Source organism: Apus apus, chromosome 4 (genome assembly GCF_020740795.1).
Source record: "Apus apus isolate bApuApu2 chromosome 4, bApuApu2.pri.cur, whole genome shotgun sequence".
In the NCBI taxonomy this organism is placed as follows: domain Eukaryota; kingdom Metazoa; phylum Chordata; class Aves; order Apodiformes; family Apodidae; genus Apus; species Apus apus.
This window is the reverse complement of record NC_067285.1, coordinates 31,597,583-31,609,692: the sequence shown is the minus strand read 5'-3', so window position 1 is coordinate 31,609,692 and position 12,110 is coordinate 31,597,583. Positions and strand designations below refer to the sequence as shown.

Here is a 12,110-nt window from a genome sequence, read left to right as displayed (position 1 = left end):
AGAGAAAATCAGGCTGAGGGATGGAGTTAGGGAGCCTGGCTGCCTGCAGTCACTGTGAGCTGTAGCTTCAACAGTTACATCTTGGAACCAGTTAGGATTGTTGTTACAGGGCTGCTGCTACTGTGCTAGTCTGGAATTTTACTGTTTTTACATGGAGAAGGTTGTGCATATTTCTTGTAAACAGTTGTGGGGTTTTTTGGGTTTTTCTCCCCCCAGCTTTTATGGATTCACATCTAGCTTTTCAAGTAACTTGTTCCTAAAATCATATGGTAGACTAAAGCATTCCTCTGGCTTCCCAGGTTTCCCCCTCCTCCCTGCATACTTGCAGACAGCAGTCACATCCCCCTTGTCATCATTTCAGTAGTTAAAGTCAGACTGTTCCGTGGGAGGGGAGGAGGGAAGAGCCTCTCCTGTGAGCTGTGACGGTCAGAGTAGCCTTGTCAGTACCTCTTGTGGAAGGAATTGTTCTCTTGGGGAAACCAGAAATAGATAGTGTTGGACGGGTCTCCTCTGCAGATGCTTCCCTGAATGTACTGTGAGTGGTGCACTGGAGGATTCTGTCGCCTTTCTTCTTGGCTGTAGGGGAGCTCAGAAGTGTCGCCTGTTTTCTAACATCTGGGCCCTGTTCTCTCTCTGGCTGTTGTAACAGTGAGCCCTCAGCTCTCCTTGGAAACCTCCCCAGATAAGAAAAAAGGGGGTTTTACTGTTCTTTTGAGTAGTTTGTTCTTTTTGCTGCTCTGCTCTGGGTCATCCTGTGTCACAGCCATCCTCTAGGGATGCCCTTCTTCTTTTTAATTTGCTGACTCCGTATTTGTAAAAATATTTCACTGATAAATTAAAAGCTGGAAATACTTGAGTTGGTGATGGAAATGCGTTGTTCAGGCTACCTGCAAAACTTGTTCATAGTAGAACAGGTTATTATAATGTTGTCATTTATATAGTGGGATTATCTTGATTTAACAGCAGGATTATATATTGTAAAATAACATGCTGAAGGTGATGTGACATCCTGCTGATGTTGTGATAAGGATGTAGGATAAAGGTCTGGGAGCTGCTGGGCTGAGCACTGGCTCTGGAGCTGAGCAGTGCAGGAACTGGCTGATCCTTGGCTCTGCAGCCAGGAGCTCTGCCCATGGGGCTGGACAGCCCTTCCCTCCCTGCCCACTCACCTTTCCAGCCTCAGCCAAGGTCTTTTCCAATGCTCACCCATTGGCCAGGCCCTGCTGGAAAACCTGTGTTCCAGGTGGGCGGAGGGAAAAGCTGTTCCCTCAGCTCAGCTGGAGCTGGCACAGCAGTGGGAGGGCTGCACTCCTCGCCCCACCAGCTCTGGGAGTTGTTGCTAAATATATTTGTCTGTGTGTGCCACAGCTTGTATTTTAAATATTATAAATATAGCTGCCTGTGGGCTGTCAGCAAGGCATTCCTGTGTTAAGTGCCAGCCCAGCCAGGTAAAATCTGCCTTCCCTCCAAAGCTTGGAACACCACTAATACAGGCCCTGGAAGGGAAGGGGCTTTAAGGCAAATGACATTTCTGAGGGCAACAAATACTGCCCCTTCTGCAGTGGAGGACAAGGAAATCAGTCGTGTGGGCTTTGCATGGAGTAAAAAGGAAAACAAGGGCAGGTAGAGACTTGAGACACTGGAATATTGTGTCCAGTTCTGGGCCCCTCAGTTCAAGAAGGACAGGCAACTGCTGGAAAGAGTCCAGCGCAGAGCCACAAAGATGATTAAGGGAGTGGAACATCTCCCTTATGAGGAAAGGCTGAGGGAGCTGGGTCTCTTTAGTTTGGAGAAAAGGAGACTGAGGGGGGACCTCATCAATGTTTACAAATATGTAAAGGGTGAGTGTCAAGACGATGGAGTTAAGCTTTTTTCCGTGATGACCAGTGATAGGACAAGGAGTAATGGATACAAGTTGGAGCATAGGAGGTTTAAGATGAATATCAGGAAATATTTTTTTACTGTAAGAGTGACAGAGCACTGGAACAGGCTGCCCAGAGAGGTTGTGGAGTCTCCTTCGCTGGAGGCATTCAAAACCCGCCTGGACGCCTTCCTGTGTGATGTATTCTAGGTGACCCTGCTCTGGCAGGGGGGTTGGACTAGATGATCTTTCGAGGTCCCTTCCAACCCCTAGGATTCTATGATTCTATGCTTCTATGACCAGTGAGAGGCATGAGGGGATCCAGGAGGCTGGAGCCAGCAGCCTGGCTGGCAGCACAGAGACATTCCAGCCACAGCTCTAGGAAATTCCCCGAGCACTGGTGGGAGCCTTGCAGGGGCACTTCTGCAGCTGTTCCCTTGCTCCTGGCTTTCTGTCATCTGTCAGTCGTGTGGCATCAACAAATGCTCTTCATCTCCAGAATGGTTTCTCTTTCGATGAGTCTGCAGGAGGAAGCAACACTGCTTTGACCTTGGTGATTACGAGGCTGCAGAAACCCCCATGTGCAGCAGGAGTGTTGAGCTGGGGGTTACCTCTGGGATGTAACTTGTAAAGGGACAAGCTAACCTTACAAATCACACATGGGCAATGGTTTTGAAGAAAGTAATTTTTAAATTAAGCCTGTGTCCTAAACTGTAAGGTCCAAAGGTGTTTGTTTTTTTAATGTCCACTACCACCATGGAAATTTTAGAGTATGCATTACAAAACTCTGGATTTTGCTAGACTTGACCTTAAAATGTGAAGACCTTCATCAGCACTGAGCAGGGTGGGACTGGGATGGCAAAGATTCTTCCACCCCCTGGCTTTCAAGTATGCAGAATTGATATTGCACAACTTTATGAGCAGTTGTTGGAACTGGGGGAAATGAGGGGTTTGGCATGCTGTGGAAACAGTGTAATTTGTAAGGGTTTGGGGTTGAAAACCCGATGCTGTATGTTTCTGAAGATGATAAACAGCAATTGGTAGTCAGGTCACAACCAGGCAGCATTTTTTCCTTTCCTGTCCTCCAGATACAACCTGGGTGGCCAGAGGTGGTGTCTGTTTCTCTCAGTAGTTACCTCTGATCAGTAAGAAAAAGCATTTAGGGAAAAAAGGAAATGCTTTTCATAGTCATAGAATGGCCCTCCTCCTTCAGAACCTGCCCTTTTGTTGATGTTTTTTTTTCTTCTTTTAACTGTTTTCACCCTCAGTCACTGCAGGGCCTGGTGGGGCCTGGGGCAGCCTGCCTGCCTGGCCCAGGGACAGGGCAGCTGCCAGCTCTGTCTGCAGCCTGTGGTGCAGGCAGCAGGAATGGGGCACAGCAGCACTGCCTGTGCAGCTGGAGAAGGGGGGAATAACAGCGGAGTATGTGGAAGTGATGTGGAAGCAGCAGCAGAGCATGTGCCGGTGTGTGTTGTTCAAAGTGAACCTTTTGCCAGAGCTAACTTAGATAACTCAAATACACTCAAATTGCTGTCTGCATAAAACACATGAAGATGCCCTCTAGTCTGATCAGGCAGTGGTTTAAGAGATGTAAAGGCTCATTTTTTTCTCAAGTATGTCTGCCCTAGAATAACCCCAATATACTAATTATCCATCTCTCCTTGTTGTTTTGGATAGGTGCAAAATTTTCACAGCTGCGTTCAAGTAACCGAAGACTTTGTGTCTCCAGAACATCTTGTACAGTCATTTCACTTAACGCAGGAGCTGAGGCTGTCCAAGGAAGAAATCAATTATGATGATAAACTGCAGGTAGGAAATGAATTCTGCTCTGGAAGCTGTTGGGAGGGCAGGGCGTGCTCAGGCTCATTGAAATGCGGAGCGGTTGGTGGAGCAACTTCCTTGCTGCTGTTCACACAGAATAACAATGAGCAGCATCATGAATGCCAGGGCTGTAAATTACTCTGCCTTGATATTTCACCTTACGATTTAGAACGTGTAAAAAGGTGTTTCTTTTTGCACTGGCTTGGTGTGTAGCCTTCCTTTTTTATTTCATGCACTGGGCTTAGGGTTCAGTCCTAAAGGCAGGTAGTTTGCAGAGTTCCTTAGTCATAGGCCTTATGAAATCTGTCTGATGTTCTTGCAGGTTAAAAATATCCTGTATCACGCAGTTAAAGAAATGGTGAGAGCTTTGAAGATTCATGAAGGTGAAATGGAAGATATGGATGAAAACTAAGTGTTCTCTGCTTTTTCCTGTTAACATCAAATGGAGGTTATTTTTCCTAATCTATGAACAGTATGCACACTAATTTAAGCTTCACAAACCATCAGTGCCAAGAAATACAGTCATCCCATTTCCTTGTTAATGACACTGCAAAGGTAGAGCTTCGTATCACAGCCACTGTGATTCCATGTTAGACTTGCAAACAATTCAGCAGCATTCTGCTGTCCTGTATTATAATGTACATGAAGTTTGTGAAATGTCAAAGATTTAAGATGATGTATTTATTTTTGGAAAAAAAACCCACAAAATTCTATGCTATATTGTTGATCAAATGTAAATGTGACTTGTACAGTTTGCTAAAATAATTCAGATATTTTTCACTACATTGAGACAGTTACTGTGAGAGTAGGACACAAACACCAGCTATTGTCTGCATTTGGGATCTTGCTGAGTCCGCACAGCAGTCATGTCATAATCTGAAAATTACTGCCAAATAATTGTAAACTTTGTAAAATATAAAGTATATAAAGTAGATATTAAATACAGACACTTCAGTATTTTATTGAAGCTATTCAGTGTACAATTAAACGTTTTCAAAAGGTGTAATTTATTTAAAAATTGTCTCATTTTGGTAAAATTTATGTGAACTTTTAAAGCTAAATATTAAACTTAATATGCTATGTAAATATATACATATATACATTCAATGATGTATTTTTTTAAAACATTGGCTTGCTTTAATTTGTTAAAAGTGCAAGTGTTACACATGCTTTGTACATTGAAGTTGAAAGGGGTTTTACATTTTCCATTAAAATGACTTTATCAGATGTTGTCTGGTTTTTTGTTTGTGTCCCTGTGTGGCAGTGGCTGGTTGGCAGAGATGATGCAGGAATCCCTGGGCGTTAAGGCTGGGAATGCTCTGCCCTCTCCGGGCCTGAAACAAAACTGCGGGTGGAAGTGCTGGGGCTCCCGCGGCTGAAAGAACCAGAAAGAGCCTCTCCCGAAGGGCCAAGCCTTTGAAGCTTTGCTCATGGTCTGTCTTTAACACTCCAAGCGTTACTGTGAGTGAGGGGGGAAAGGAATTTCTATAGACCAACTTTTTAATAGCATCTTGGCTCTTTTACAGTTCAAGTAATACATGAAAATCATGGATATTTAAATTTGGTTTATCTGTTTATTTAATAATGATCAATATTAGAGAGCTGAGCAGAATTCCAGTTCTTGGACTTGGTTTCAAACGTTAAAGTGTATGTGGATCTAAATAATTAAAACTATTAATATGTTTAGATTTTATATCAAAGGTTAGGTACAGCTCTTAGCTGGCTCATGAGATGTCCCAAAGGGGACAGTCACTACATGGATTATTGCTCCTGGTCTGACCAGCTTTTGGGTTACACATAAAAAAGCACATGTAAATTCTTTTCAGAAATAGTGAAACACAAAAACAGTTTCTGGTTTCAACAGTGAAGTTCTGGAGTTGGTTTTGAAAACTTGGAATTTGTTTCAGTTTGCAAAGAAATAGGTTAATGTTGCTTCGTTTGGCAGTTGATTCTCAGCTTTGTACCTGGTGACACAGCATCTTGCTAGAGCATCCCCTGGAGACGCAGAACCTGCCTGTGGACATTTGCTTAATGACAAGTGGACTTCAGTTGCAGATGATTCTTTCTTTTTAAGTTCAAGATAAATAAAGGAATTAATTTTAATATGAAGTCTAAATATTTAACCCTTTTGAGTGGAGTTTTGGTGAGGTACTTGTAACATTTCTGAAATTTGTTGAGGATGCTGATACTTGCATTCCTGCTGCAGATGGTGATATCCCCCCTTGTTTTTTGTGCACACAAAGAGCTCTCACCACAGCTCACTCCATGTCCTGGGTTGGCTTTAGCTGAATTGAAGGGAATGGGTTGGTTTTCCCTGAGTTACTATCAGAAAGTGTCATGTTTGCTGTGTCTGTCCTGGCTGAAGCCTCGGGCTTCCTGCTCTGCCTCTTCTGACAGGTAATCAGGTGCTTTGTGCAGCAGGAGCATCCCCTGCTCCTCGGGATGGGCCTGGGGACTGTCCTTTGGGCCCTTGGGCTGCCCCTGCCACCCTACAGCTCTCACAGACCTGCCTGTGCCTGCGAGGCTGAAGAACTCACCTCCTGAGGTGGTAGCTGAAGGAGTTGTTGAACAGAGACTGGTTTGTATTTCCATGTGTGAATATTAAAGTTCTTCCTTTGTGACAGTTTTCCTGCCACCTTTGCTGATGAATCCCTAGGAGGATGACAAAATTGTTAATCTGCAAAAATGTGTGGGTGAAACGACTGGTGAAGCAGCACAGCCCTCCCAAGGAGAGGTCTGTGAGATTGACAGGATTTTAAGACAAAAAGTCTCATTTTGGAGAGACAACTGATGGACTGCAGTGTTGCATGCTTTGCTGCACAGTCACTGGGGTGAGTAGATCTTTTCCTGCTTTTGTAACAAAGATAAATTGATACATGCGTTTGAACTGCTTAAGTAGGATTTCACTGCAATCACTATAGATTTTAGCTGTGTACATGACTTTTTGATAGTTTAGTAAGTTATTATGGTAGTTACACGAGATGTACAGTAATGCTGTGTGCATCAGCAGACCACAACCAGTTTCTGAAGGTAACAGGTATTCCAAATACCATGAAAAGAGGCCAAAAATTCTGCGGTGTGCTTCCCTCTGCCGTGTGGTGGTCGTGTTGTTTGTGTTTTTTTAATACTTGGTGTACCAAACTCATCCCATGTCTCAAGATTCCTGGCTCTGTCCCAGCTCTGTCCCAACAGAGTGGAGCTCCCTACAGGAGGCAGGAGCAGGAAGCTTGGCTGGTGTTGTGCTTGCTGCCAGTTCATAGCTGATGGCTGAGACTGGAGCGGGGTTTGTGGGAGGTGTTTGTGTTCAGGCCAGCTTTTCCCTCTCAACTGTTTCCATGTTCTGTGAAGTGTTACTGGGCATCGTTTTCCTGTCTTCCTTCCCTGAAGACTCTTCAGGGGGTTTTCTGGTGTACAATCCCAACTGTTTTAATTTAGCTGAAAGTATTCGATGAGATCAGCTGAAGCTGTTTTGAGTGCAGGAACTCCTAGTATAAGAATATGAAGTAACTTGTTACCTTACACCACCTTCTTACTGACATCAAGCTCTGTCATGATCTGCTATTCTCTCCATGAAACTTTCCCCCTCTTTTTCTGTCCTTCAAAACTTCATATCTCACTCCTCAAAACTGCACACTCTGCTCTCCACACCCCTGGCTTCCCTCGCCCCTTTCCAGCTCCTTATCACCATCTCCATCCACTGCTCTGCCATACAGGAAATACTCTGTAACTGCAGAGGTAACTAATGAAGAGTAAGTAATTAGCAAACAATAAAGTGGGGCTGCTAAGACCTGAAGTATTTCTGGATGGATGGATTGCTCTGTCTATTGTTCAGCTGAAACAAGTTACTGGACTGCTGGAATTGCAGCAGTGCAACCGTGGTCCCCATTATGCAGGTCAGGCATAGGGGATTATAACAGGCTGAGTTTAAAATCTGTTTATTCTGCTCTTCCAGCTTCATGGAAGATGCTCAGATCTGCATCCCGAACCCCATCTGATCAGCGCTACATTCTCATGCTCTCTGACCTTTTCAGTAGGTGGTAATTTTGTTCATACCCTCTGCCGTGACATCCTGTCAAGCCCTCTCTTGCTCCCACAGTCTTCCCTGGCCCACGCCAGTAACTGGGAATTTCCCTTCCTTCCTCCTGCCACGGCCACCATCACCCTGTTCTGCTCTTTCCCGGGCAGGATGTTTGTGCTCTCCCCCACATCTGCACTGGACAAGTTAAGTCCTGTTGAAAGTGTCTCTCCACTGTCTCTCTCTCCTTGCTGAGACCCCCAGCCTAGGGCTTTGCTGGTGCTTTTCCCTCCTAACCCCAGCTCTGCCCCAAAGAACAATGTCAGCTGTGGTCCTGCTTTACACCTTTTAACTTGTGCTTTGTTGGCAGGAGTGCACCTCTTCCTTCTCCGTGTGCCCCAGGAGGGCAGGGGAGCACTTGGTGGTCTGGAAGCTCTGATGCCATGTCCACCACCACATCCTTTCTTTCCACCTCAGCAGAGGGACATATGGACAAGGAACAAATGATCTGTGGCATTAGCAGCACACACAGACTAACCTCTGTGCTTCTTGCATTTGTTATTGCAGGTTTTGAAAAGGAAGTTACAATCTATATATAGCCAGTAGGAAAATGTTGCCTCAGAGCAAATTGAAGATATGTTTTACCTGACGTGTTGCATGCAAACAGTTTTATTTTAAACACAGGCCTTTTCAAAGCTAGGTGGTGGACTGGAGGATTTTTACTGTTATGTTTCAAAGTGGACATTCCTGGTACCTTCCAGCTATACCAATATAAGGTGTTCTTGACAGAGATGCCTGTTTAGTTTTCCAGTCCCTGAGCATGTGCTTATATCGTACCTCTGTGCTTGCTTGGTGGAATTAAAGAGTAGGGTTTAGTAGCTCTGAGGCAGGAAATCCTGTCTTTTCATGGCTCTAAGGATTTAATATTGTTTGATCTCAGCAATACCTTAACTCCTGGAGCAAATGGGCCTGAGGGAACATTTCAAATCATTACAAGACAGAAAGCCTGGGTATGTTTAGGTTACTTCTGGTAAAACAAACATGGGAGAGAAAGGAGGTGGGGGGTGGGAAGACTGCCATAGCTCTGAGTCTTTAGGGAGCAGTGAGCTTCTTGTTATACACTTGGACTCCACAGGCTACATACTCAGGCAGAAAGGTCTGGTAAAAAGTGTCTAGCCCATACCTGGTTTGTGGCAGGCCACACTACTGCTCTGATTACTTTTGAACAGGTTTGCTGGATTGATTTTGTAAGGGATGTTATCAGCTGATGTGACTGTACTGGCTTTTCTCCATCTGTTTTGCTAGGCTGCTTTCACAGAACCATAGAAGAACCCCAGCTGGAAGGGACCTCAGAAGATCCTGTGGTTCAGCGTTTCATGGAAAGGAGCCCAGATGAGGTGCAGTCCCCACCACTGAAAGTTGGAAATTGCAAAACAGGAATTGCAGATGGCTAAAGAGCTGCTGCTGCTGACAGGAGAGCAGGAAGGAGGTCAAGGCCAGAGTTCCTGAAAATGGAAATGCTCTTAGAGGAAGAGGTCACAAGATCCTCTTTTCCCTTTATATAAAACTAAAATGTAAAACCCAGCACTTTAGATTTTGGTTTTAGCTGTCACCCTAAGTAGTAACTGGTGGTGCAGCCTGCAGATTTTATTCTCGGGAGACTCCACGTTGCTTCCCAGCTGCCTTTGGTTTTTCCTTCTGGGGAGATAAAGCCAGAGACTGGGTAATGATCATGTCTTTTTGCAAAGCATATGTTGGCTATATTCGACAGGGGTAGCATTTCTGTGTTCCAAGACAAGAGTGGTTTCTGTGGTAAGGCAAAGTCTATGAATAGAAATCAGTGTCTGGACACATGTTTAAAATTGGTTCTTGGTGAGACACTTCAGAATAGTGGACCATGGAAGTTTTTAGTTCTGTCCAGTGTAAAACAAGGCAGATCAGGCTCTGTGCCCATGGGAACCTTTCCACATACTGTGCCAGGCTTTGGTTACACACTGTGTGAGCACCAATAACTTAACACTTCGTTGTTTCTGCTGTAGTTCATGCAAAATCGCTTACCTTCTGCATCGTATTCACATACTGCGCCTCTTCCTTGTTCTGGAAAGACGTGGGGAATGAGCCAGGGAAGGCGGCGGAACCCAGGAGCTGTGGGAGGAAAGGGGCTCCGGGCTGCAGCAGAAGCCGAGCAGGGCGCGGGGTTCCACCAGGTGGCGATCGGCGGCAGCGGAACCGGTTCCCGCGGCGGGGCCACCGGTGGCCACCGAGCTAGCAGCCCCGGCCGGGGGAGGGGGTGGCTGGGGCCGGGGAAAGGGAGCGTGAACAACACCAACCAACCCAGAGGGAGGAAAGCCCGGTGGGTCTTTTTTATCGTTTCACTATAGAAGAACTCAAAACAAGCTGCAAGGCAATAATAATTTAAAGCAGCTTTAAATTGGGGCATAAATGTCCCTGCTGACAGATGTTGGAGAAGAATTTCCTTAGATTTATCACTATATATCTGTAAAACTTGTCCTCTAGTGGCGAGTATTCTCTAGACAACCTTTCTTTCTTTAAATGGACTGTAAATCCCTAGCTATGATTTCAGACTGAAAAATTCCCTACTTGGAAAAATTAAAATATTTAATCTTATTTTATACACTTAGCTTTTTCCCTGGGATGTGAAGAATTTTATAAGGAAAAGCCATTACTCAGTGGATTCTCAGCTGTAGGATGTTTTGTAAATGTCCTGTGCTGATGGTAAAAGGGGTGACCCTACCTGCTCCCACCATGTCTGTCCTGTCCCTGTTGGCCTCAGGGCTGGCTGACCATGCTGCCACCTGGAAGGGAGGGAAAGGAGAGGCTGGCAGTGTTCAGGTTCTCCTTTCAGCAGGAGCACTCGTGTTGCTCACTAGGCCACAGTCTGACCCTTCACTGATATTGCCTGCTCCAGCTCTAGAATGGTGTGTCTGTTTTACAGAAATATTCTGCTTTCCACATCACCTTCATAGGGCTTGTGTGCTACTAGCAGGGACACTGGCTATGCTTATGCTGCAGCCTGGAGCTCCTGGCCTGTTAAACTGCACCCCTTCTCCCTTCTGCATCACTCATGGGGGTGGAAAACTGGTACTAAGCCATGTTGCCTGGAGTTTGATTTCAGCAGCAGTCATGTGGTGATTAGGCAGACTGCAAGAACAAACACTTGCATTGCAGGAGAGAAGAGTCTTAACAACACTTTCAAAAGTAGCAGGGAGGAGTTTTTCCCCTACTTGGCTGTCTTCCTACAGAGAAGCAGCTTCCTTCATATCTGGTGTTTTCTTTATGCAGCTAGGTATGAAGGGACAGTTTAGTCTTAAAACCAGAAGGTAGAGCCTCCAATTCCCTTACTGCCCTCTGAGGAACCCTGACTCCTCAGCAGAGGTAGCCAGGCTAAAAATGTGCTTCCTTCTCCTGTAGCTGCTGCTGCAGACAGCTGAAATGTGTCTGTGGCTAACAGCCTTGAGCTTTTACCCCTGGCAGTGACATGAGATAGGTGCTTAAATAATATTTCCTTCTTGTGAGCATATACTGCTTTCTTTGCTTTACTTAGATGATTACTTAGATGAACAGGAACACTGTGCTCCACTGCGTTGTTGCCTGGAACAGACACCCAGGCAGGTGACAGCGGAGAATGTAACTTGCCCTTTAGTGGGAGCAGCAAGCTGGGGCTGATCTAGACCAGGTTACCTGACCACAACTGTTATGTAGGTTCTGTTCATGTGCTAAACTGCTCCAACTGTAAAATAACATATTTTTTTCCCCATCAAGATTAAGTTTCTGGCCACAATTCAGCACAAGTGACCTCCTCTAATGAACTTGTCTTACCTTTGTTTCCACAGGTTTTTTTCTAGCCTCCAATCCCTACTCTCCTTCAAGCAAGCACAGGAGACACCAGGTATACAGAGGTAAGGGGAGAATTTGCACAAGCAGTAAGGTGTTCTTGCTGCACATCCAAGTCTATTCTGGAAGAAAAATGTACTCTTAGAAAGAAAGCTCACCTTGTAACAGCACAAGAATAACTGACACTGAGGTAGCTCGCAACACTTAACACTTTTCATTAATCAGTAACAGCTAAAGTTAACTAATGTCTCCTCTACACACTGCAGCAACCCCTGGGGAAAGCCTCGGTCAGGTGGCAGAGCAGGGCTGACCTGTGCTGACCCGGGCAGGGGTGCAGAAACCCAATCCTGAGCATTGTGCAGGGCTCTGCCAGGTGGATCCCTCAGCTCCAGGCAGCCTGTCCCCCAGTAAACCCATCGCGCTACCCAGCTGCTGGCCAAGTCCCCTCATGGATAGGCAAGGCCCTCTGAATTCATCCCAGTTTTCCCGTATTTGCTGGGTGATGAACACAGAAGTTCAGCTGTACATCTGTACCAACTCTGTCAGTATAAATCTTAG

At 45.4% G+C, this 12,110-nt stretch overlaps 1 protein-coding gene across 5 annotated transcripts in view; it reads left to right on the top strand.

Moving 5' to 3' along the window:
• The window catches only part of JMJD1C (jumonji domain containing 1C), a 162,501-nt gene extending 157,592 nt beyond the window's left edge, over nt 1-4,909 (top strand). For all 5 annotated transcript variants that reach the window (XM_051619970.1, XM_051619972.1, XM_051619971.1 and 2 more), the window contains 2 exons: nt 3,539-3,670; nt 4,005-4,909. In XM_051619970.1, coding sequence (XP_051475930.1) covers nt 3,539-3,670; nt 4,005-4,094 — 222 coding nt within the window. In that variant the 3' untranslated portion in view covers nt 4,095-4,909. The remainder of the gene's footprint in view (nt 1-3,538; nt 3,671-4,004) is intronic.
• The last annotated feature ends 7,201 nt before the right edge of the window (nt 4,910-12,110 follow it).